The sequence below is a fragment of the Bos indicus genome, chromosome 19 (genome assembly GCF_029378745.1).
Source record: "Bos indicus isolate NIAB-ARS_2022 breed Sahiwal x Tharparkar chromosome 19, NIAB-ARS_B.indTharparkar_mat_pri_1.0, whole genome shotgun sequence".
Classification (NCBI taxonomy): Eukaryota; Metazoa; Chordata; class Mammalia; order Artiodactyla; family Bovidae; genus Bos; species Bos indicus.
Window position 1 is genome coordinate 34,976,242 of NC_091778.1, and position 22,882 is coordinate 34,999,123.

The following is a 22,882-nucleotide window of genomic DNA, read 5'->3' on the forward strand; positions in this document are numbered from 1 at the left end:
CCAGTTTATCTCTATATACCCACTCATTTCACTCTGGCCACCACTAATCTTTTTCCTGTTTCCATAGTTTTGCATTTTCTGGAATGTCACATAGAATCCTGTAGTATGTAGCTTTTTCAGATTGGTAGTAACATCTTCAGATCTTTTAGTTCATTGATTCTTAAAATGGATCTAAACTGCTATTGAATCAGTCTTTTAAAGTGTTATTTTAATCTAAAAGTTAGCAAATTCTTCCATTTCTAGAAATATTTTTCTTCAGCTTTGCCTGGTCGTTTTTTAGTTTCTTGTTCCTTTATCCCTCTGTCCTACTTTTGACCCCATTTTTTATTTATTTAAATTTATTAAACATGTATTCAGTATCTCATAACCCCAGTGCCTACAGCTTTTGTATATCTGATTCAGGGTTTGTTTCTGCAAGTTCACACTTCTGGTAGGCTGTGGTTTTAGTGGGTTTTGGCTGTGAATAGATATGTCTTTGAATTTTATCTTTGGTAATTCTTCAGGGACTCTAATTAGATTGGGTTCTTTGTGAGTGTTTTTGCATTTGCTTTTGCCAAGCATCCAGGACCCGCTTCCTTGCTACCCTGGTACCACTGAAAACTAAGTTTCTATCTTGCGGGGGGACGGGTGGGGGTGTGTGTCTACGTTTCTGTCTTGGGGTCGGGTGTGTTCCTGCCCTCTTAGGGCTGTGTGTGTGTGTGTGTGTGTGTGTGTGTCTGCCCTCTTAGGGCTGTGTGTGTGTATGTATGTGTGTGTGTGTGTCTGCCCTCTTAAGGCTGTGTGTGTGTGTGTGTGTGTGTCTTCCCTCTTAGGGCTGTGTGTGTGTGTGTGTGTGTGTGTGTCTGCCCTCTTAGGGCTGTGTGTGTGTGTGTGTGTGTGTGTGTCTTCCTTCTTAGGGCTGTGTGTGTGTGTGTGTGTGTCTGCCCTCTTAGGGCCTCCTGCCCTCTTAACGGCCGTGTGTGTGTGTGTGTGTGCGTGTGCGCGCACATACACGCGCACGCCCTCTTAGGGCCTTTTGTGTGTGTATTTGGTTTCTTCAGGCCCTGCCTCTTAGGGCCTTCCGTGTGTGTGTGTCTGTGTGTGTGTGTGTTTCAGGCCCTGCCCTCTTAGGGCCTTGTGTCTGTGTGTGTCGCTCAGTCTTGTCCAGCTCTTTGAGACACCATGGACTGTATACTCTTAGGGCCTTCTGCCTGGTTTGGGTCTAATTTCTACCCTGTTTGGGTCCCGGGCAGCTGCCCTTGAAAGTGCAAGCCTCGTGTCTCATGGGGGTGGAGGGCTTTCTCAGGTAAATGTCCTCTCTCTCTCTTGTGCTTTTGCCCATCTTGATTTGGACTGGCTCCTACAGTCCACAGTTCCTTATCTGCAGTCGAGAAATCCAGAAAGCTTTGCCTATCACAAGTTATTTTTTAAATGAACAGAAGTTGACCTGAAGGGGTGTAAGTTTTTCATAGCTTATAGTTGATATGAATAGCATCATGAACATGGTTGTCTCACATGCTGCTGGGGAATTAAAGTGGTGTAGCTTTGTAGTGAGTCTTAAAATTGGGTAGTTTGAGTCCTCCAAGTTTGTTCTTTTTCAAAGTTGTTTTTTCTGTTCTAGGTTCTTGTATGTTTTATATAAATTTTAGAATAAGCTTGTCTATGTCTACAAGAAACCCTGCTGAGATTTTAATTAATTAATTAATTGGAGGGTAATTACAATATTGTGGTTTGGGCCATACATCAACATGAATCAGCCATGGGTGCACATAATGTTCCCCTGTCCTGAACCCCCCTCCCACCCCGCTCCCCACCCCATCCCTCTGGGTTGTCCCAGAGCACCGGCTTTGAGTGCTCTGCTTCATGTATCAAACTTGCAATGGTCATCTATTTTACATATGGTGATATACATGTTTAAATGCTATTCTCTCATAGCATCCCACCCTCGCCTTCTCCCACATAGTCCAAAAGTCTGTTCCTACATCTGTGTCTCTTTTGCTGCCTTACATATAGGATCATCATTACCATCTTTCAAATTCCATATATATGCATTAATATACTGTATTGGTGTTTCTCTTTCACTCACAATGCGGTAAGATTTGATGTCAGCTACAGGGAAAAAACTATAAAAAACACAAACATATGGAGGCTAAACAGCACGCTTCTGAATAACCAGCAGATCACAGAAGAAATCAAACAGGAAATCAAAATATGCATAGAAACAAATGAAAATGAAAACACAACAACCCAAAACCTATGGGATTCAGTAAAAGCAGTGCTAAGAAGGAGGTTCATAGCAATAGAAGCCTACCTCAAGAAACAAGAGAAACATCAAATAAACTACTTAACTTTACACCTGCTGAGATTTTTATTGGAATTGCATTCAACCTATGGGTCCGTTGGGAGAAGGCAATGGCACCCCACTCTAGTACTGTTGCCCGGAAAATCCCATGGGTGGAGGAGCCTGGTAGGCTGCAGTCCATGGGGTCGCTAAGAGTCGGACATTACTGAGCGACTTCACTTTCACTTTCCACTTTCATGCATTGGAGAAGGAAATGGCAACCCACTCCAGTGTTCTTGCCTGGAGAATCCCAGGGACAGGGGAGCCTGGTGGGCTGCCATCTATGGGGTCGCACAGAGTCGGACACGACTGAAGTAGTAGTAGTCATCGTAGTCCGTTTGGAGAGAATTTACGTTTTTAACTGTATTGAGTCTTAAACGCCGTAGACTGAATCTGCTCCATTTTCCTACCTCTTTGATTGCTCTCTTTTGCATTGTATGGTTTTCAATGTACAGATCCTTAATGTTTTGTTATTCCCTCTTTTCTGGTACTATTACAAATAGTATGTTTAGAAAGTTTTTTTTCTATAGTTTTTTTATTGCTAGTATATAGAAATATGATTGACTTTTATATGTTGACCTTCTGTTCTGTGGGCTTAATTTACTCACTTGTTATTTTTTAGAGCTTTTGTGTAGATTGCCTGAGATTCTTGTCTTCTCCCTGATCTTAGAAAGCACTCAGGCTTTCATCATAAAGTGTGAGGTTAGCTATGGGATTTTGTAAATGCCCTTTATCAGGTTGATAAAGCGCCCTTCTCTTAAAAGTTTACTGAGAGTTGTTTAAAAGATTACAGATAATTGTTTAAATCATGAATGGTGTTGAATTTTCTCAAATGTTTTTTCTGTGTCATTTAATATGACCATGTGGTTTTCCTTCTTTTGTCTGAGGGATTATATCGATTAAAAAAAAAAAATACTGAATAAGCGTGCATTCCCAGAGTAAGCCTCATTTGCTTGTGGTGTATTAGTCTGTTTATGCTGCTGGACTTGATTTTCTAATATTTTGTCGAGCATTTCTGCACCTGTGTTTATGATGGATATTGGTCTATAGTCTTCTTACACTGCTTTTGTCCAGTTTTGTTATTAGTAATTCTGGCCATGTAAAATGAGGTGTCATTTCATGGAAAACAGCTGGCAGTGTTGTTGCCCAGTGATAAAATGTAAGTTTTCAAGTGAAACTTCGAATTTGGAAAACTTCCGTTCACTACCACATGCTTTGACAGGTTTAAAGAGTGTTCTGAAAAGATCATTGGTGATATTAATGATGTGATTTCTTTTTTTATACTATATGATGCAATTTATCAACATTTGTAAGATCTTCATAAGTTAGTGAACCAATATTTTTTTAAATATTTGAAAATATATGAGACTATAAAAGCACTCATTAGTTAAAAAAAAACTCGTTAAACATGGTACATAGACCAGTAGATTCTAATGTAACAGATTATAACCAGTTTATTAATTTGGTTTCTGATTCTACATTCTGATTAACTTTTAAGAAACTACCACTTTTCAAGTTTTGGATATAGTATCAAAGAAGAATGCTTCCCAGGTGGTGCAGTGGTAAAGAATCTGCCTGCCAATACAGGAGACATGGGTTCAATCCCTGAGTCCAGAAGATCCCTCTGAAGGAGGAAATGGCAACCCACCCAGTATTCTTGCCTGGAAAATCCCATGGACAGAAGAGCCTGGTGGGCCACAGTCCTTGGGGTTATGACTGAGTATGCAAAAGGAGGATCAAAGAAGAATATAACCACAGTTATTTCAGAAAGCTATTAAAATACTCCTTTTCACAGCTCTGAGGCCAGATATTCTTGATATAAAGAAAACCATTTATCTGTTCAGAGCAAAGCAATGTCTCTCCAAAATTAAGCAGTTCTCCCGTCTCATTGGATTGTAACCTAGTGTTCATTCTCGCACTACCTGGAATTAGTACTGACCCTGCAGGTTAAAGGCTCAGTTGCACAGCAGTGTCCCCCACTTCAGATGCCGGTCATGGGTTGCAGGTCAGATTCCCACTACCTCTTCCTCTTTCGGTAATTTGCTGTCAAGGCTCAAAGAACTTAGGGAAACACGTTATATATGTTTAGTGATGTAAAAGGATATTATAAAGGAGGGAAATGAGCTTCCAGATGAAGAGGTCCACAGGGTGAAGTCCAGAAGGATCCCAAGTGCAGGAGCTTCTGTCTCTGTGGGGTTGGGGCGATCTCCCCTCTGGCACATGGACACATTCATGAACCCAGAAGCTCTCTGAGCTGCTTCATTTAGGGTTTTATGGTGTCATCACGTAGGCACGATTGATTAAATCATTAGCTGTTGGTGATTGGCTTGATGGTCCACAACCCCCTCCACCCTCCCTGGAGGTTGGAGAGTGGGGCTGGAGTTCTGGTTCCTTCTCTGGCAACCAGCTCCCTCTGCACAAGTCACTTGGTGTCCATAAACTTTTCCTGTGCTTGAAAGAGCTTTATTATGATTAACAAATGATGCTCCTCTGGCCCTACTGTAACTCAGGAAGCTGCAAGGGTTTTAGGAACTCTGTGCCAGGAACCAGGACAGAAACTGTACATACACACATGTATACACGTAGGCTTCCCTTGTGGCTTGGATGGTAAAGCATCTGCCTGCAATGCAGGAGACCTGGATTGGGATGATCCCCTGGAGAAAGAAGTAGCAACCTACTCCACTATTCTTGCCTGTAGAATCCCGTGGACAGAGGAGCCTGGCAGGCTACAGTCCATAGGGTCATAACTGCACAACTAACACAACAACATACACACACACACACACACACACACACACTGTGTATATATATACACACATACACACATACACTAATATATATAATATACATACATTTCTTCTCATATCCTGATAGCACTATATATATTTGACCCAAATAAAAAAGCACAACAGATTGAATGCCAAAGCAGATATAAGAATCTTAACAGTTTTCTATCAAGAAAAATAGAGTTGCAAAAATGTAAAATGGCATCCTCTTATTTTTTCAGTTTGGAAAATAGTTATTTTTAAAAAATGGTGTTTATGTTAACTTTTAACAGATTTAATATTGTTCATTTAAACTGGATAATTTTTCATCTTAATTTTCAATACCTTACTATCTATAGGTAAAACTCAGATAAATGGAAGCTCAGTAATTTTTAAGATTTCAAAGTCCCAAGACAGAAAGTTTGAGATTCACTATTTTAACCTTCCAGGGTTGTTGAAGGTCAGATGAATGTATTCGTGAATGTGAAATTTGGTAAAATATTTTCAACATGGATTTGTAAATAACTTGAGCCCTCGCTGTGTAAATCCTTCAGGTTCCAACTTTGGAGAGGAGATACGGAAAGAGGGTGTGTGAGAATAAGTATTTGCTGTTTCTTGTGAGCTTGTTAGCTGTGGGGAGGGCAGGGGGCTTCCTCATAACTCCTCTGCTCCACCAACCAAAGGGTGTAAAAGCAACTTTGTGATAGAGGCTTGTTTTGTCCTAAGTTTATTTATAAATATATTTATTTGTAATAAACTATCTCTGTATTTGTGTGTGTGCTTGGGTCCACAGCAAAGCCCTGCTGTTGGTGAATATGTTCTGTTACTGGTGCAAGTTGCTTTTTGGTTTTGAAATTGTCCCTGTCTTCCCTTGCAGGTATAGAGCAAGATGCAGTGAATACTTTTACCAAATACATATCTCCAGATGCTGCTAAACCGATACCAATTACAGAAGCAATGAGAAATGACATCATAGGTAAGCAGTGCTTGAAGCTATGGCCAAAAAAAAGAAAGCCTCTTTTTGGTTATTAAGAGAATTCTTCATGAATATGAAATTCAGCATCTCCCTTCCGTGTCTTGTTTTCAGTGTACTTTATTATATCTGACTGTTGCTCACTTAAAAAGTTTCCCTCTTATTCATTATTATTAGTTTTTGACTTGAAAAATAGTAGCACATGTTTACTTGAGTACTTACTGTGTCCCAGACAATATTCTAAGCACTTCCCCTGGACAAACTCATATAATCTTCTAAAGAACGTTTTAGCATAAATACAGTTATTATTTTATAAGTGAGGAACCACAGAGAAGGTAACAGCTCCCAGTGCACACCTGCTGTCTATAACATTTGCCCTCGATAAGGCTCAGACATGGCAGAGTTAGGCTTTGAAACCAGACCCTACCTGGTAGGCTATTTGGCAGTGTTTTTCATGCTGCAGATTAGGACCAGTCTCCTCTTAGGTCTTCGCCACCATCCCCACCTCCCTTGCAAAAAAAGACTAGAAAAATCAAAGTGCTTCACAGTAGTAAGGGCAAACAAACAGCACTTCTGAAAATTGTTTCTTTTTTCCATCATGCATAGGTATATAAATTTTTCTGTCGTAATTTTTTAAATGTTTTGAAAGCTTTTACTATGTTGTATCAGAAAGACCTCGTATGCCTATAGTCACAGATAGAAGTGGTTCATTATACATTGAATAGATATTTATTATCAGAAAACGAAGATCATGGCATGTGGTCCCATCACTTCATGGGAAATAGATGGGGAAAGAGTGGAAACAGTGTCAGGCCTGGCGTGCTGTGATTCACGGGGTTGCAAATAATATTTTTGGGCTCCAAAATCACTGCAGATGGTGACTGCAGCCATGAAATTAAAAGTTGCTTACTCCTTGGAAGAAAAGTTATGACCAACCTAGATAGCATATTCAAAAGCAGAGATATTACTTTGCCAACAAAGGTCCGTCTAGTCAAGGCTATGGTTTTTCCAGTGGTCATGTATGGATGTGAGAGTTGGACTGTGAAGAAAGCTGAGCGCCGAAGTGCTTTTAAACTGTGGTGTTGGAGAAGACTCTTGAGAGTCCCTTGGACTGCAGGGAGATCCAACCAGTCCATTCTGAAGATCAGCCCTGGGATTTCTTTGGAAGGAATGATGATGAAGCTGAAACTTCAATACTTTGGCCACCTCCTGCGAAGAGTTGACTCATTGGAAAAGACTCTGATGTTGGGAGGGATTGGGGGCAGGAGGAGAAGGGGACGACAGAGGATAAGATGGCTGGATGGCATCACTGACTCAATGGACGTGAGTCTGAGTGAACTCAGGGAGTTGGTGATGGACAGGGAGGCCTGGCATGCTGCGATACATAGGGTCGCAAAGAGTTGGACAAGACTGAGCGTTTGAACTGAACTAAACTGATACTCCTATTAAGTCCCATTACTCAGTTTTGAGTTTTTGATTGCAAAAATTAAGTGTTTTGATTTATGAAGTATAGCCTGTTATTCCTCTCCAAGCAGGTTCTTCCCAGCGTGGGGCTCTCTGGGTCTTTACTCATTATTTGGGAATAGCAGATCCCCTCCCGGTCTCAGCTAAGCTGCTTCTGTCAGTCGCCCCACTCCCAGTGCATTCCTTCTGTCTGTGTCAGGCTAACAGGTGCTGTCCATGTGTTTCCCTTTTCCTCTCCCACACAGACGCCTGTAACACACGGGCCTTGTGGCTGTTGGTGGCTTGTCCCCATCTGCTTGTATTTTGGAATTTTCAACCAGTTTCATTCCAAGTGTCGTCATGGAATTTGGGGTTTTCTATGTTGTTTCTATGTGAAAATTTGTTGCTACCATCTTCTAGACTTCCCAAGACCACCTGTGCCTAATGATAACTGTTAGGTGTCTGAACAGATTAGAATGTTGGAAATCGTTCGCTAGCAATTCCTTTAGGTGTTTGTACCAATTGATAACTAACCTGTCTGGGGTAGCTGAGAAAAGGAGAGAGCTTTTGATAAAGAGGTAACTATTTTTCATAAATCTATAGTTCCTTAGGTTACCATCCTAGAAATAGAATTGCTGATTGAAAGGGTATGTTCATATTTTGAGGAATGGGGATATGTTCATTTTTAAAGCTTGTGCTAGAAACTGCCAGTTTATATGCCCAGTTAAATACATCAGTTTATATGCCCACTAACACAAGGGTCAGTTTTCCCATGTCCGTGCTCAAGTGTGTGTATCATTAAACAGTTAAGCAAATGGATTGTTAAAACGATTTTGTGCCAGTTTACTAGACAAAAGGTGATGTGCTTCATTATTGTAATCCATTATTATATTTCCTTGGTTACTAGTGAGCATGCATATGTTTTTAATTGGCCATTTTATATTTGTCCTTCAGTGAATTTTCTTTTCCTGTCCTTTGTTCATTTTTCTTTTGAGACTTTCTTGTAAGTTTGTAAGAGCTCTTAATACATGAATGAAAATAATCTATCATTTTTAAACTGTCATATATGCTGCAACTCTTTTCTCTCAGTCTGCCCTTTTGTTTTAGGAGTGTTTTAAAGAAATTAATTTCATATTGAATCTTTTGATTTTTGCTTTTGCATGTATGCTTAGAAAGAGATTCCTTACCTCATGATCAGCTGTTTACCTGTATTTTCTTTTAATTGCATTAAAACCTGCTAATCTTGATGGCTTTACAGTTATTGCCTGCTTTGATTTGCAGATGTGTATAGTTTGGATTTAGAGAAAAAGTTATTTACCATTTCTTTTACAGCAAAGATTTGTGGAGAAGACGGGCAGGTGGATCCCAACTGTTTCGTTTCTGCACAGTCCATAGTCTTCAGTGCAATGGAGCACGAGTACGTCGGTTTCACACACCCACATTCTATGGTCTTGGGAATTTCGGTTCAGTCTCAGGAGAAAACCAAGTTATCTTTGAGGGTTTAAATACTTTGAATGTTTACAGGATCTTATAGGCATCCTCTCAAACTATCTTGGGCAATGGTTTCTTTTAAATACAAATTATGTAAGTCCTAGTAAAAGTAAAACAGATTTGTATTTTTAATTTTGATATTTCTTAAGTTAAAAGAATTTGTTTTTAATTCTGAAGTCACTGGGGGAGATTGTGACTGTAGTGTATCTGCTTAAACAACATGTGTCTTCAGGTGGATATCCTGATTGTTAGTACATGCTGTAACCTTAATGGATGCCGTAGCACTAAATCCACATGCCCTCAAAAAAATCTCCGTATTCATTCTTTCATTTAAGATTTGTGGAAAGGGTGCTGCGCACAGTTAGCTGTAGTACCTGCTGAAGGAGATTACAGCCTGAGAGTAACAGGGCATGTTGCTTGGTTACTGCAGTAGGAGGTAGCATGTGTTCAATGCTAGAGGGGAGCTGCAAGCCAGTAAGAGAGGGGAGAGGTTGCTGCAGGGAGAGGAGTCAGGGAGACACCGTGGGAAGGGAGGGTGTGCTGACCCAGGCTGTGAGGCACAGCGGGCACAGCGCGGAAAGAGTGTGTGCTTCCCAGCAGAGCTCTTTCCTCGGTTGGTCCCTCAAATTTTACCTTTTTGTCCACATGCAGGCACTTTAGTGAGTTTCTACGAAGTCACCATTTCTGTAAATACCAGATTGAAGTGCTGACCAGTGGAACTGTTTACCTGGCTGACATTCTCTTCTGTGAGTCAGCCCTCTTTTATTTCTCAGAGGTAAATTCTGCATTTCCTTTCACACTCTGTTAGATTCCAGCCTCTAAGCTGTAAATGCTGGGGCCCTGCCTGTGGAAACTAACATAGAGGAGACAAGTTATTTGTAAACACATCAGTTGGGTTTAAATACCTCAATTACTGTGTTGTATCTAATGGCAAGAATACTTGAATGGCATTAAAGAGAACTTGAAAATTCAGTGTAAAATAACTATAATTTTGAAAAACCTAATTAAACTGCTTATAAAAGAATGCAGATTTTTAACTACTTAGAGCTGTTTTAAAACCACAGAATTTGATACTTGATTTCAATGCATAAATGTTTGCAGACCAGACTTAAGAAGAGAGAAGGGAAAGTAGTGAATTTTTTTCTGCTGTGTCATCATTTTACTTGAGCCATGTGATAGGATTACCCAGCGAAGCATTTGCAAGGAGCAGTGAGTAAACTCATCTCCTTGAGGCATGCAGTTTAGTGTGATGGGGTGCGTTAGGCTTCAGCTAATGAAATTGTTGCAAAGCAAGTGACTTTGAAGTCGGGGTAGAGGGTTCCTAGTCTCACAGAGTGGTCACTTAGACCCATACCTGCATCCTACCTCCTCACCAGGGTACAGTTACTTAGCTGATTCAAGTTCTCACCCCCTCTCTTTACCTTAAGTTTAATTGAGCATTTGTTCAGGTTGCTGTGGCTGCGTGGAATGGTGGAAATAATCAGGTGTTCGAGATTGGGTCCAATTGGTTTATTTTTTGTATGCTTGGCAGCAAGGAACCACTAATCCACCTTTAATTTTAACTCCTGTTCACTGAAATTTGCTTTCAGCTGTGTGGTGGTAGAGTTTCTGTTGTTGCTTAGAGTTGTTTGTTTGTTTTGATTGGCGGGGGGGTTTGTTTCTTGGTTTTTTCCCCCCCTAAAACAATATTTTAATATTTTTCAATCTCAAATGACTGTAAGTTGCTGACTGGCATTAACTGAGCAAGTGGATCTTTGGGAAGTGGGTGGTTTTGTGGGGATTTCTTCTCTTGGTGTCCTGTATTTTAATAGTTGGTGTTTATATATAGATGAGAAATGGTGAGAGAAATCTGTTTACAGATTTTCAGTCTGATTTTCCTCTTTTGTATGTTTACTTCCCAGTACATGGAGAAAGAGGATGCAGTGAATATCCTACAATTCTGGTTGGCAGCAGACAACTTCCAGTCTCAGCTCGCTGCCAAAAAAGGGCAGTATGACGGACAGGAGGCGCAGAATGACGCCATGATCTTATACGACAAGTGAGTCAGGTGGTGGAGGACTTCGGCACTTAGCAGATACTGAGCGTTTCATGTGCTCTTGGGTAGTAAAGGTGGGTCACCTGGGTCTCTGCCATCAGGGAGCTTGCAGGGAGCCACGGAGGAGCTGCTTACTGGTGTGTGCAAAGTGGGGGTTCCTAGAACACAAGGTGCTGGTGGGAAAGCGGGGTGTGTGGGGAGCGTGGAGGTCACTGAGGGCTTCACAGAAGGAAGATTTGATTGCATCCTGAAGAGTGAATTGGATTCTGTCGCCAAAGAAGGTGGGAAAGAATGTTCTTGGAGGAGGCACTGGCATGAGCAGACTCATTGGCGCTTTGGGTGATTGAAAACTTGGGTTGGGACATGAAAGAAGATGAAACCAACAGGAATATATTGTAGAGGGCTCAGTGGCTACTCAGCCAGACTGACCGCTTAGCAGAGAGCACTTTTTCATTAGCTTTCCCTGAAGATGAGATGGCAGCACAGTCTGACAGGGAATGGAATTGGAAACTGTGTCTGCTCCTCATTTTCATCCAACTTTTCTCCTTCTGTGAAGAAAAGCAGTGTGATGTTTGTATCCACAAGCACTTGCTAAGAAGACAGCTTGAGGGTAAAGAAAAAATCACTGGGACCTTAGGGTTGGCAGAGAGCTGAGAGCATCTGGGTCAGGGGTTTCCGCGTGCCAGGCATGCTCGTGCTCCTGTCAGTGCAAGTGTCACCTAGGAACTTGCCAAAAATAGATTTCCTGCCCTCTGGTGGAAGATATTCTGACTCGGCGGGTTTGAAGTATGACCCAGGAATCTTTCTCTGTAAAGACATCTGGTGATCCTGATGAATAGCCCGGTGAGAGTCTGGTCTGATTTTCCCAGTTTGCTGATGAGAACACCAGGGCCCACACGGGTGATGAATGTCTCAAAGTCACAGGACAGATTAGTGACAGGACTTGGATGCGGTTCTAATGTTTGTCCAGTGTTTATTTTAGTATAATATATTTGTGGGAAAATACTGTACAAGAAACATTGTTATATGGACATTAAATGGCCGATGTGTACGTTTAGAAATTCGGGGTAGTTCCCTCATGATCCAGTGGTTAGAATTCTGCGATTTCAGGGATTGAATCTGGGGCCTAGGTTCAAGCCCAGGTCTAAGATCTAAGATCCCGCAAGCCACATAGTGTGGCCAAAAGAAATTTTTGTTATGTCTTGTCCCACAATTAAAAGCATGGAGGAATATTTGCCAACTTACTTGTTGCAAGGTGGGAGGAAGCTCACTTTTTGTTAAGAAAATACTGATAACGAGAAAGCGGGGTTTTCTGTGCTGGAGCAGAAGAGTGGCCGCAGTGAGGACCTGGCGGAGCTCAGTGCACCCCTCGCAGGGGCGCCGTCTGCCCTGGGTCCCGAGTCCAAACCGGGAGCCGTCTTCAAATGAAGACGCCCACCAGCACTATTGTTTTATCAAGGTCATTATGCCAAATTTGACTTTACCCGTTCCTACTCTTCCGCTTTTCTTTTTTTTCCTAATATCCTGTTTCATTAGCCTTTCTGTATTTTTGTTGTAAAGAGGAGCTGGAAGCTGCAGAATGCTCAGATGTGGTGGGAGGAAAGGTCGCTGCAGGGCTGCCCTCCACCCAGCTCTGTAGGCCTAGGTCTGCATGAGCCTCGTAGGAGGGTCTCTGGAGTCGGTGCCAGAAGGCACTGTGGTTGCTGGGATATGGGTTGACTTTGGCCGTCTTTCTGCTATAGGTACTTCTCCCTCCAGGCCACACACCCTCTTGGGTTCGACGATGTTGTGCGACTAGAAATTGAATCCAACATCTGCCGGGAAGGTGGGCCACTCCCTAACTGTTTCACAACTCCATTACGTCAGGCCTGGACGACCATGGAGAAGGTAACCAAAACCCCAGAAGTGTTAAACTATAGTAAGTTTTTCCTGGTGTAAGTCAGAAAATGAAATGCAGAGAAACACAATAGTAGACAACTGAAATAGTGCGATGATGATTAAGAGCAAAGGCTTTGAGTCTGGCTTGGTGTGTATTAATCTCAACCCTATAGGCCGAGGGACCCAGGCAGCTCCCGAAGTCCTTTAATGCCATTTTCCTCCTCTCTGAGGTGGGGCTCATACAGGTACTTAACCTCAGAAGTGTTTTGAGGATGAAAGTGAGGTAAGACATGTAGAGTGCTTACTAGTAACGTAGCCCCTGACACATCGTAAGCGTTAAAGAATGTTAACTGCTGTTATTACTGTATCATAGCTTTTAGATAACTGATAGTACTGAGCAAAGTTAGCTTAGGGATGATCCAAATTTTTCACCAAACCCTCCAACAGGGTTGGAATGTTAGTTTTTTGTATCGGTGTCACTTACAAGGTAAGTGCTAATAGCTGCTTATTATTGATAAAGAGTTGGAACTTATGCCTCAGTTATTCTCTGATGAACTAGAGCAGTTTTTACTGGGAATGGCACAGAGCCCAGGATAAGCCCATGAGGTGGTTCCTCTCCTGTCTGGCTGGTGCATCAGGTGGAAAGGGATTAATTACACTGCTGCATGACCACCCCTCAAACCTGAGTGTCAGGAGTGTGGCAGGGCGCTGCTGGGAAACTGGATAGCTCTTGTCCAGGGCTGATCATTTTTTCATGATTAAAATAAACATTGTCTAATCTTACAGGGAAACTTCAAGATCTATATCATACAAAGAATGTAAACTTTCTGGATAATAAAAGAGAAAAATAGAGTATCAGAGTACATACAGTACTATCAAGTAGGTAAATGGGGAGAACAACGTGTGCCTTCTTCACTAATACTTCGAGTATTTCTATGCTGGATGTTGTTACAGGGGTAAACAGAAGAAAAAACATGGATTCTGCCCTCCTGCAGCTCTGTCTAGGAGGAAGGCATATGTGAAACACAGACATCAATATTTATAGTTGTGCTGAATACAGTAAAGGAAAAGTTGAACATAGGAAATGCCAGTAATAATAATGGGAGCTTAGGATCATTAATAATTTTTAAATGCAAACGTAAACATCTGTGTACATTAGATGTTTATATAACGGTGATATGAAAAAACAGATGCCAGTGTTGGAAAGCCTGTGTCAGAATAGATGCCTTGATAATACTGCTAGTGATTATCCTTAGGATTTATCAAAGCTGAAGTTTTCATGAGTTGAACTCAGTAGTCACACTCCTGGTAAATTATCTTAAAGAAATACGTCCAGAAGTCAAAATCAACATATACACGAAGACTTCAGTATTTGTAACAAACCAGAAAAATCTAATTTCAAATTACATTCGCTCCCTGGTCACTAGGAAGTCCAGATTCAGTAGTTTCACGGCTAGTTTTCCGGAGGGGGGCCTATAAACTGGTAGCATTAACAAGGTGTCTTCTCTTTCAGGTCTTTTTGCCTGGCTTTTTGTCCAGCAATCTGTATTATAAATACTTGAACGATCTCATCCACTCGGTTCGAGGAGACGAGTTCCTGGGAGGGAGTGGCTCGCTGACGGCTCCAGGCTCTATGGGTCCTCCTGACGACTCCCACCCTGGGGCTGCCGACAGCGCCACCTCTCAGGTAGTAACCCGTGTGCCCAGCCATTAGGACCTTTTCACTCAGATTCTAGCATTATAGACCCCGTTTATATGCTTTAGGTTGTGGAAGAAACAAGGAGAGATAAAATTAGCCTACTTACTAGATATTCTAACCAAAATCTTTCTGACGATTGACAAACCCGAATTAACTTTTTGGCCAAGCCAGTAGAATGCTGTTTTTGTTTCGACACAAAGGTCTAGGTGCTAACCATAAAAAGTATTTTTACATTTTTGGTTGAAGTATAATAATATGTTTCAGAAGAGTCTACATTTCATAATCATGTAGAGCTCGAAGAATTTAGATAAGCAAACCTAACCCATGTGACCAGCATCTAGATCAAGAAAGAGAGCACCTTACCAGGTTGTCAGACACTCTTGTCCCCTTCCTGCCACTGTCCTCCTCTTTTCTTTCTTTTTTCGTACAACCTTATTGAGATATACTTCACATACCGTACAGTTTATCCATTTACACTGTATAATTCAGTGGTTTTGTAGTATATTTATAGAGTTGCTTAACTCTGACCACAATTAGTTATAGAACATTTTTTCACCCAAGAAAGGAGGCCTGTACCCTTTAACTCTCGCCCTCCAAGTCCTCGTTCCTCCAGCCCTAGGTGACTGCTAGTTGACTTTCTGTCCCTATAGATTTGCCTGTTCCAGATGTCTCATGTAAGTGGAACCTTGTGATACGTTGTCTTTGTGGCTGGCTTCTTTTTCGAGGTTCATCTGTGGTTTTAGCATGTGTTAGAACTTTGTTCTTCTTATGGCCAAGTGCTGCTCCATCGTAGAGACACCACGTTTTGTTCACTCCTCAGCTTGTGGACGTCGGGGTTATTGTTTTGGCTGTTAGGAATCACGCTGCTGTACAGCTTTTGTGTGGATGTATGTTTTCATTTCTCTGGTGTACATACCTAGGAGTAGGATGGCTGGGTCAAATGATGACTGTTTAACTCAGTCTTGATTACTGTTCCTTTGTAATAAGTTGTGAAATTGGGAAATCAGAGTCCTCCAACTTAGTTCTTCTTTCTCAAGATTGTTTTGATGGTTTGAGGTCTCTTGCAGTTCCATATGAATTTTAGGATTAGCTTGTCCATGTCTACGAAGAAGCTAGTCAGGATTCTGATAGGGAAGGAGGACTTTAACTCCACAGATCAATCTGTTGTTACTTTAAACAATGCTGCAACAAATAATCTTGTGTATAAGTCATTTTGTATAAATTATTTATGATTGAATTTTAGAAGTGGAGTCACTGGGTCAACCCATGCCTCTATTTCATAGAAGTACCAGTTCTCTCTTGCTTTCTTTGTGGGCATGAGGAGTGGGAGGTAAAATACTATCATCTTAGCAAGTTTCCTCCATCTGTTTTGTCACATGGCCACACTAAGAATCAAAAGCATTCATTTTGATCCCATGAAAGTTGGACTTTAGATTTATCAGCCAAGATACATCTGCATGAAAGAAAGGAGCTTTACACAGTTGAGAACATAAGCTCAGTTGCTGGAACTCGATTCCTTAGGGAAAACACATGTGGCCTATGGATGCACACGTCATATGCATCGGTATTGTGCTTAGCTCCTGCACTTATGTTTGAGTCTTAGGATCATTGCTTTTAAGCATCTCATTCGTGACAGGATTTAGTGGAAAGTGTGTGTGTTTTAAACACTGAAGATATTGTATAAATCTGTCATTCCAAACCCAGGACTGACTGGACTCCTGAATAACATACACTAATTTCACAATTTCTGTTGTAGTCCAGTGTGAAAAAAGCCAGTGTTAAGATTCTGAAAAATTTTGATGAAGCGATAATTGTAGATGCTGCAAGTCTGGATCCAGAATCTTTGTATCAACGGACATATGCAGGGTAAGCATCTTTTTAAAAAATTTTTTTTAATCTAAAATGTAAAGTTGTTTCCACTGTCTCATCTATGCCCTCCCCTTTTACATGTAGTGCAGTAGAGTGCAGTTGAGGGTGAAGGCTCAGGAGTGACTTCCTGGGCTTAATCTTGGCTCAACTGCTGATGGCAAGCTGCCTAATGCTCTCCAGTTTTTCATCCGTGAAACGAGAATGAGTCCTGCTTCGTTGGGTTGGTGAGGGGGTTAAATGAGATAGTACGTGAAAAGCATTGAAAACATTGCCTGATAGCAGTGAGCGCTCAGTGGATTCCATTGCCATCCTCATTCCACCACTGTGTATGACACTGATGCATGTCATGTTTACATAATGTGTGCTAGGCTGTCTTGTCCATGTTTCATTTGATTCCTATGTTAGCTATTTTGAAGTCTCTGTTTTAAACTACAAAGACGCTGAAGCATTTATCATGGACTATACCATTGTCCATTGGTACATACTGTACCATTGGCCGTCAGTAACTGAAGGGGATTGCAGGACCCCCTCAGACACCAGAGTCTGAGGATGCTCGAGTGCCTTGTATGAAATGGCCTGATATTTTAAACCCGTATAAATCATCTCTTGATTACTTATAATATCTAACAGAACGTCAATTTTTTGTAAGTAGTTGTAAATACAATGTAAATGCTGTGTAAATAGTTGCCAGTGCACAGGAAATTCAAGTCTTGCTATTTGAAACTTTCTAGATTTTTTTTTCTCTGAATATTTTCAATCGGTCGTTGATTGAGTCTGTAGATCTGGAACCTGCAGATATGGGGAACCAGCTGTATTTGGGGAAACGGAATAGAATGATTCCTTTGTATTTTGCAGTTAACTTGGTTGTTTATTTTATCCTAAAACAGAAAGGCAGTGATCTCAATCTTTACCACAGATCAAATCATAATATCACTTCCTCTTCCCTAAAGATGGATTGAAAACACAGAAACCTGTGTAAAGGCATGGATGATTACCCCACCCCAGTCCTGGCAGTACCATGAAAGGGGATTTCAACATGCTTAATTGCTTTTTCCAGAAAGTAAAGTGATAGTTGGGAGACCAAGGAGTCCCGAAAATGCTTTGAAGTAAATAGAAGGTTATTTTGGCGACTCAGTCTTCAGCTGCGTCAGTGTTGTAGCAATCTTTATTTCTTCTTTCAGGAAATGGTAGAGAATAATGCTAAATGAGTTAATTCCCAAAGATGCTGTTTATTCTTAAGGAATGATTGGTTCATTTATTTCAGACCTTAAGAAAGACTGTCAATTGCAAGATGTTTTATTTCTATAGTGTTTCTTGTATGTAAAATAAATATGTTAATTTATAAAATTTAAATTTGTAAAATAAATATATGTATCAGATCAGATCAAATCAGTCGCTCAGTCATGTCCGACTCTTTGTGACACCATGAATCACAGCACACCAGGCCTCCCTGTCCATCACCAACCCCCGGAGTTCACTCAGACTCAGGTCCATCGAGTCAGTGATGCCATCCAGCCATCTCATCCTCTGTCGTCCCCTTCTCCTCCTGCCCCCAATCCCTCCCATCATCAGTCTTTTCCAATGAGTCAACTCTTCACATGAGGTGGCCAAAGTACTGGAGTTTCAGCTTTAGCATCATTCCTTCCAAAGAAATCCCAGGGCTGATCTCCTTCAGAGTGGACTGGTAGATCTCCTTGCAGTCCAAGGGACTCTCAAGAGTCTTCTCCAACACCACAGTTCAAAAGCATCAATTCTTCGGTGCTCAGCCTTCTTCACAGTCCAACTCTCACATCCATACATGACCACAGGAAAAACCATAGCCTTGACTAGACGGACCTTTGTTGGCAAAGTAATGTCTCTGCTTTTGAATATGCTATCTAGGTTGGTCGTAACTTTCCTTCCAAGGAGTAAGCGTCTTTTAATTTCATGGCTGCAGTCACCATCTGTAGTGATTTTTACAGTGTAGTGATTTTCTGTAGCCCAGAAAAATAAAGTCTGACACTGTTTCCACTGTTTCCCCATCGATTTCCCATGAAGTGCTGGGACCGGTGCCATGATCTTCATTTTCTGAATGTTGAGCTTTAAGCCAACTTTTTCACTCTCCACTTCACTTTCATCAAGAGGCTTTTTAGTTCCTCTTCACTTTCTGCCATAAGGGTGGTGTCATCTGCATATCTGAGGTTATTGATATTTCTCCCGGCAGTCTTGATTCCAGCTTGTGTTTCTTCCAGTCCAGCGTTTCTCATGATGTACTCTGCATATAAGTTAAATAAACACGGTGACAGTATACAGCCTTGACGAACTCCTTTTCCTATTTGGAACCAGTCTGTTGTTCCATGTCCAGTTCTAACTGTTGCTTCCTGACCTGCATACAAATTTCTCAAGAGGCAGATCAGGTGGTCTGGTATTCCCATCTCTTTCAGAATTTTCCACAGTTTATTGTGATCCACACAGTCAAAGGCTTTGGCATAGTCAATAAAGCAGAAATAGATGCTTTTCTGGAACTCTCTTGCTTTTTCCATGATCCAGCGGATGTTGGCAATTTGATCTCTGGTTCCTCTGCCTTTTCTAAAACCAACTTGAACATCAGGAAGTTCACAGTTCACATATTGCTGAAGCCTGGCTTGGAGAATTTTGAGCATTACTTTACTGTCGTGTGAGATGAGTGCAATTGTGCAGTAGTTTGAGCATTCTTTGGCATTGCCTTTCTTTGGGATTGGAATGAAAACTGACCTTTTCCAGTCCTGTGGCCACTGCTGAGTTTTCCAAAATTGCTGGCATATTGAGTGCAGCACTTTCACAGCATCATCTTTAGGATTTGGAATAGCTCAACTGGAATTCCATCACCTCCACTAGCTTTGTTTGTAGTGATGCTTTCTAAGGCCCACTTGACTTCACATTCCAGGATGTCTGGCTCTAGGTCAGTGATCACACCATCGTGATTATCTGGGTTGTGAAGGTCTTCTTTGTGTGAGAGAAATAATGATTTTTTTCCTCTATCTTTAGAGATAGATTTTAGTGTTTGTTTTAGTTTAATGGTTCTAGCATCTTCCTGAAGTTTTTCTAAAGGCAAACAAATCTGTAGCAGTCGGTGTATTGGCACCCATATATTAACTGACTTATTAGGAAGGCTGTTTCTAGAATAAGATCCGCTTTACCTGAGATGAAATAATATATAGGCATTACAAAATTTTCTTCTTTTAAATAAGTTTAACTAATACAAATATATTGATCTCTTCTTCCAAAAGTGAAATTTACAAATAAGGCTTCTGTGCCCTTTGATTACAAACCAGTGCCTGTTTTCTCCCCTTCTCAGGATAATCACTGTTACGTTATAGTGTATCTTTTTGTTGGCTTATGTTTAAGTGATTGAAATTACACTCCATTTCTGTCTTGTACTTTCATTAATAGTGAGTTTGGAGATTTTTCTATGTTAGTCTACACATATTTACCTCATCTTAACTGTGTTGTGCTATTCCATAAATAATGTTAATTATAGCTCATAACTGTTGCTAAATATTTCATAGTGTGTTATGTTACTATTTGGCATTGATGGTTATTGGTATTAAGGGGTTATTGGTATTAACTGGGTTTTGGTATTAATAGGTTAGAGAAAGTTTGCTTTCTGTGGGGGACAATTCTTTTTGAGATAAGTCCCACTCTAAGTAAAATGGATAGGTATAAATTGTATTTCTCGTTCTCTAGATCTAGATAAGATGTTTAAATTTAATTTTTTTTCTTAATTTCAAATGGACTGTTAGACATTGTGTTCTTTTCATACTTATTTAGGAAGATGACGTTTGGAAGAGTTAGTGACTTGGGTCAGTTCATCCGAGAATCTGAGCCTGAACCTGATGTAAAGAAATCAAAAGGTTTGTGGTGTTTTTATACATTGTATCGCGCCTTTACTCAGGTTAGTCATTGCCTGTAAGTGAAGGGTTGTTGAAGATTTAAACTGTTTATTTTACAAAATAGCTATCATGTCTTTAACCTTGTGTTTATAGTCAGGAGTGAGTCCAGGGGCTTGGTGTAGTCAGGTCTCCACACAGTCTCTGTCTCTGAATCAGAAGTTACTGAACTTGCTTTCCCATTACAGAAGGCACATCTGCATGAAACAATGGCTCAGAATACTGTGCTGACAGCAGTTGTTTGCAGTTCAGCTCTGCTTCCTCTCCCTTCCTCTCCTTGCCGAGGGTAGCTGCAGAGAGTGTTTGTCATTTGCCAACCTATAGTTTTATTTTGGATTTTAAAGCCCTGATGATAGAGCACAGAAGGAAGGGCCACATTTTAAGGTGGCTGTATCTCAGAAGCTTCTGAGAATGTGGGAACCTTACTTTCAGGTCAAGCAAGGTAATTTTAATAGTCACCTTCACACCATCTAGGAGAAAGTATAACAAGAAGGAATTGTAAGGGATGTTGTGAGCGGGTGGTCCCTGCAGTGGCGGTGCACTGGCGGAAGATGGAGCTGTGTGTGCCCTGTGAGTGCCCTCGTGTGTTTTTTAGGAAGCCTGTGGTCCTGTCTTCTGGGCCGCAGGGATTTCTAGCAGAGTGCAGTGAGATGCTTCTTTCTGCCATAGTCTGGGAATAAAGTGCAGTTGGGGAGAGTCTGGTGTCAGAGAGGCTACTCAGGGAGTAGGATTCACTGGTAACGTAGGTAGAAGGAAAGGAGGACTTCAGGGTAGGTAGTGGTAGCAGGAATTAGGTCAGATTTATAACACTTACAGAGGAAATTCAGGAGACTACATCCACCGTGGAATTTGGTTACAGATTCACGGGGAGAGTAAATGAGGAAGGCAGATGAGGTTTTAACATGGGTTCTCTAGATAAAACATTATGATGTTGATTTTCAATGGAAGATTAAATTAATGTCTGAGATGAAGGCTACAAAAAAAGAGTATATGAGAGAAGAGCTCAACTTGGAGCAGGTTAAGTTTGAAATGTCTTAGGACAATTTTTAAGTTAAGTATTGGTATGACACCCAAGAACAAATTTTTGAGTTATTTGCATTTTGAAGGAAGTTGAAGCCAAGGAGGGGATGAGATACCCCAGAGAAAGTGGTGAGGAAACAACGGGATCCTGAAGAAGCTCCTATGGAGCGGGGGAGGTGCTGCTAGAAGAGGGGGACACCTTAGCAAGTAGAGGCTGTCAATAGCCTGGAGAAAGAGCTGAGCGCCAAGAAATTCAGTGGGTTCAACAGCCGTTTGAGACTTTAGGCAGAACATGTAATGTTGTGGCCATGTAATATTGACTGTGCCTGGCCATAAAGTTTAACAAGACCAGTATTTCGACTTCTGGCTAGTAATACAAAGTATTAAGGGGAAGTGGTCCAGGTTTTGTATTTTTCATGAATGCTACAGTTTACTATAGACTACCCAGTCATTGAACTAATCAGGATCTTGCCTGAGAAACAGTCTGCCAGCCACTTGGTTTAAGGCAGAGTTAGAATGTGAGCCCGTTTGTATTCATGAAAGGATAAGCTGTGTGTTTAACTCATGGAAATAGAAGCTAGCCTCCTTCCTCGGTGGTGCCTCAGCGTATTAAGTACAGATGTCGGAGAAGGCAATGGCACCCCACTGCAGTACTCTTGCCTGGAAAATTCCATGGATGGAGGAGCCTGGTGGGCTGCAGTCCATGGGGTCGCTAAGAGTCGGACACGACTGAGCGACTTCACTTTCACTTTTCACTTTCCTGCATTGGAGAAGGAAATGGCAACCCACTCCACTATTCTTGCCTGGAGAATCCCAGGGACGGCGGAGCCTGGTGGGCTGCTGTCTATGGGGTCGCACAGAGTCGGACACAACTGAAGTGACTTAGCAGTAGCAGTAGCAGTGTGAAGAGGCTGTGTGTCTCCTAGGAAGTTGTTACAGCCTGGACAGAGCCTGGCTGTTTAAAACGCTGATCTTACCAGCGAATTCGCAGACCAGAGATCCAACATGTAGCAGCGGCATCTGCACTGGAAACCCTTTTGTAGAGGAGCTGGTCTTGAAAGATTTATGTCCATCCACCTGTCAGAGGATTGTACCTCCTGATGTATTGCTAGATTCTGCCCTCAAGGCCAGATCCTGGTCGTGGTTTTATTTGATCTTTGAATGTTTACTGCAAATTTTAACACTGGTTGATAGTTTCTTTAGTTCTTTAGTTGAGAACAGAAGAAAAACCTCAAGCTCTAAAATAGCTTTTCCAAGTTTTTTCAAGCCATAATATTTGCAAGTTAAATATTCTCTTATGGGAACAATATAATCAGTTTTTGTTAATGGTTATATGCCTTAATTTGGGAGTGAGGTTGTACAAAAAAAAAAAAAATATATATATATATATATCTCTCTCTTTTTAAAAAAAAATCTTTTGGGGCTTCCTTGGTAGCTCCGTGGTAAAGAATCTGCCTGCCAATGTAGGAGACGTGGGTTTG

General features: G+C 41.2%; 1 protein-coding gene across 4 annotated transcripts in view; it reads left to right on the forward strand.

Moving 5' to 3' along the window:
• AKAP10 (A-kinase anchoring protein 10) overlaps positions 1 to 22,882 on the forward strand; it is a 46,388-nt gene that overhangs the window by 13,606 nt on the left and 9,900 nt on the right. For all 4 annotated transcript variants that reach the window (XR_011561999.1, XR_011562000.1, XM_019981637.2 and 1 more), the window contains 8 exons: positions 5,963 to 6,061; positions 8,834 to 8,918; positions 9,644 to 9,767; positions 10,894 to 11,030; positions 12,770 to 12,914; positions 14,419 to 14,592; positions 16,361 to 16,470; positions 20,263 to 20,345. Coding sequence is in view for 2 of the 4 variants with exons in the window: in XM_019981637.2 (XP_019837196.2) it covers positions 5,963 to 6,061; positions 8,834 to 8,918; positions 9,644 to 9,767; positions 10,894 to 11,030; positions 12,770 to 12,914; positions 14,419 to 14,592; positions 16,361 to 16,470; positions 20,263 to 20,345 (957 nt within the window). In the remaining 2 variants the exon portion in view is untranslated. The remainder of the gene's footprint in view (positions 1 to 5,962; positions 6,062 to 8,833; positions 8,919 to 9,643; positions 9,768 to 10,893; positions 11,031 to 12,769; positions 12,915 to 14,418; positions 14,593 to 16,360; positions 16,471 to 20,262; positions 20,346 to 22,882) is intronic.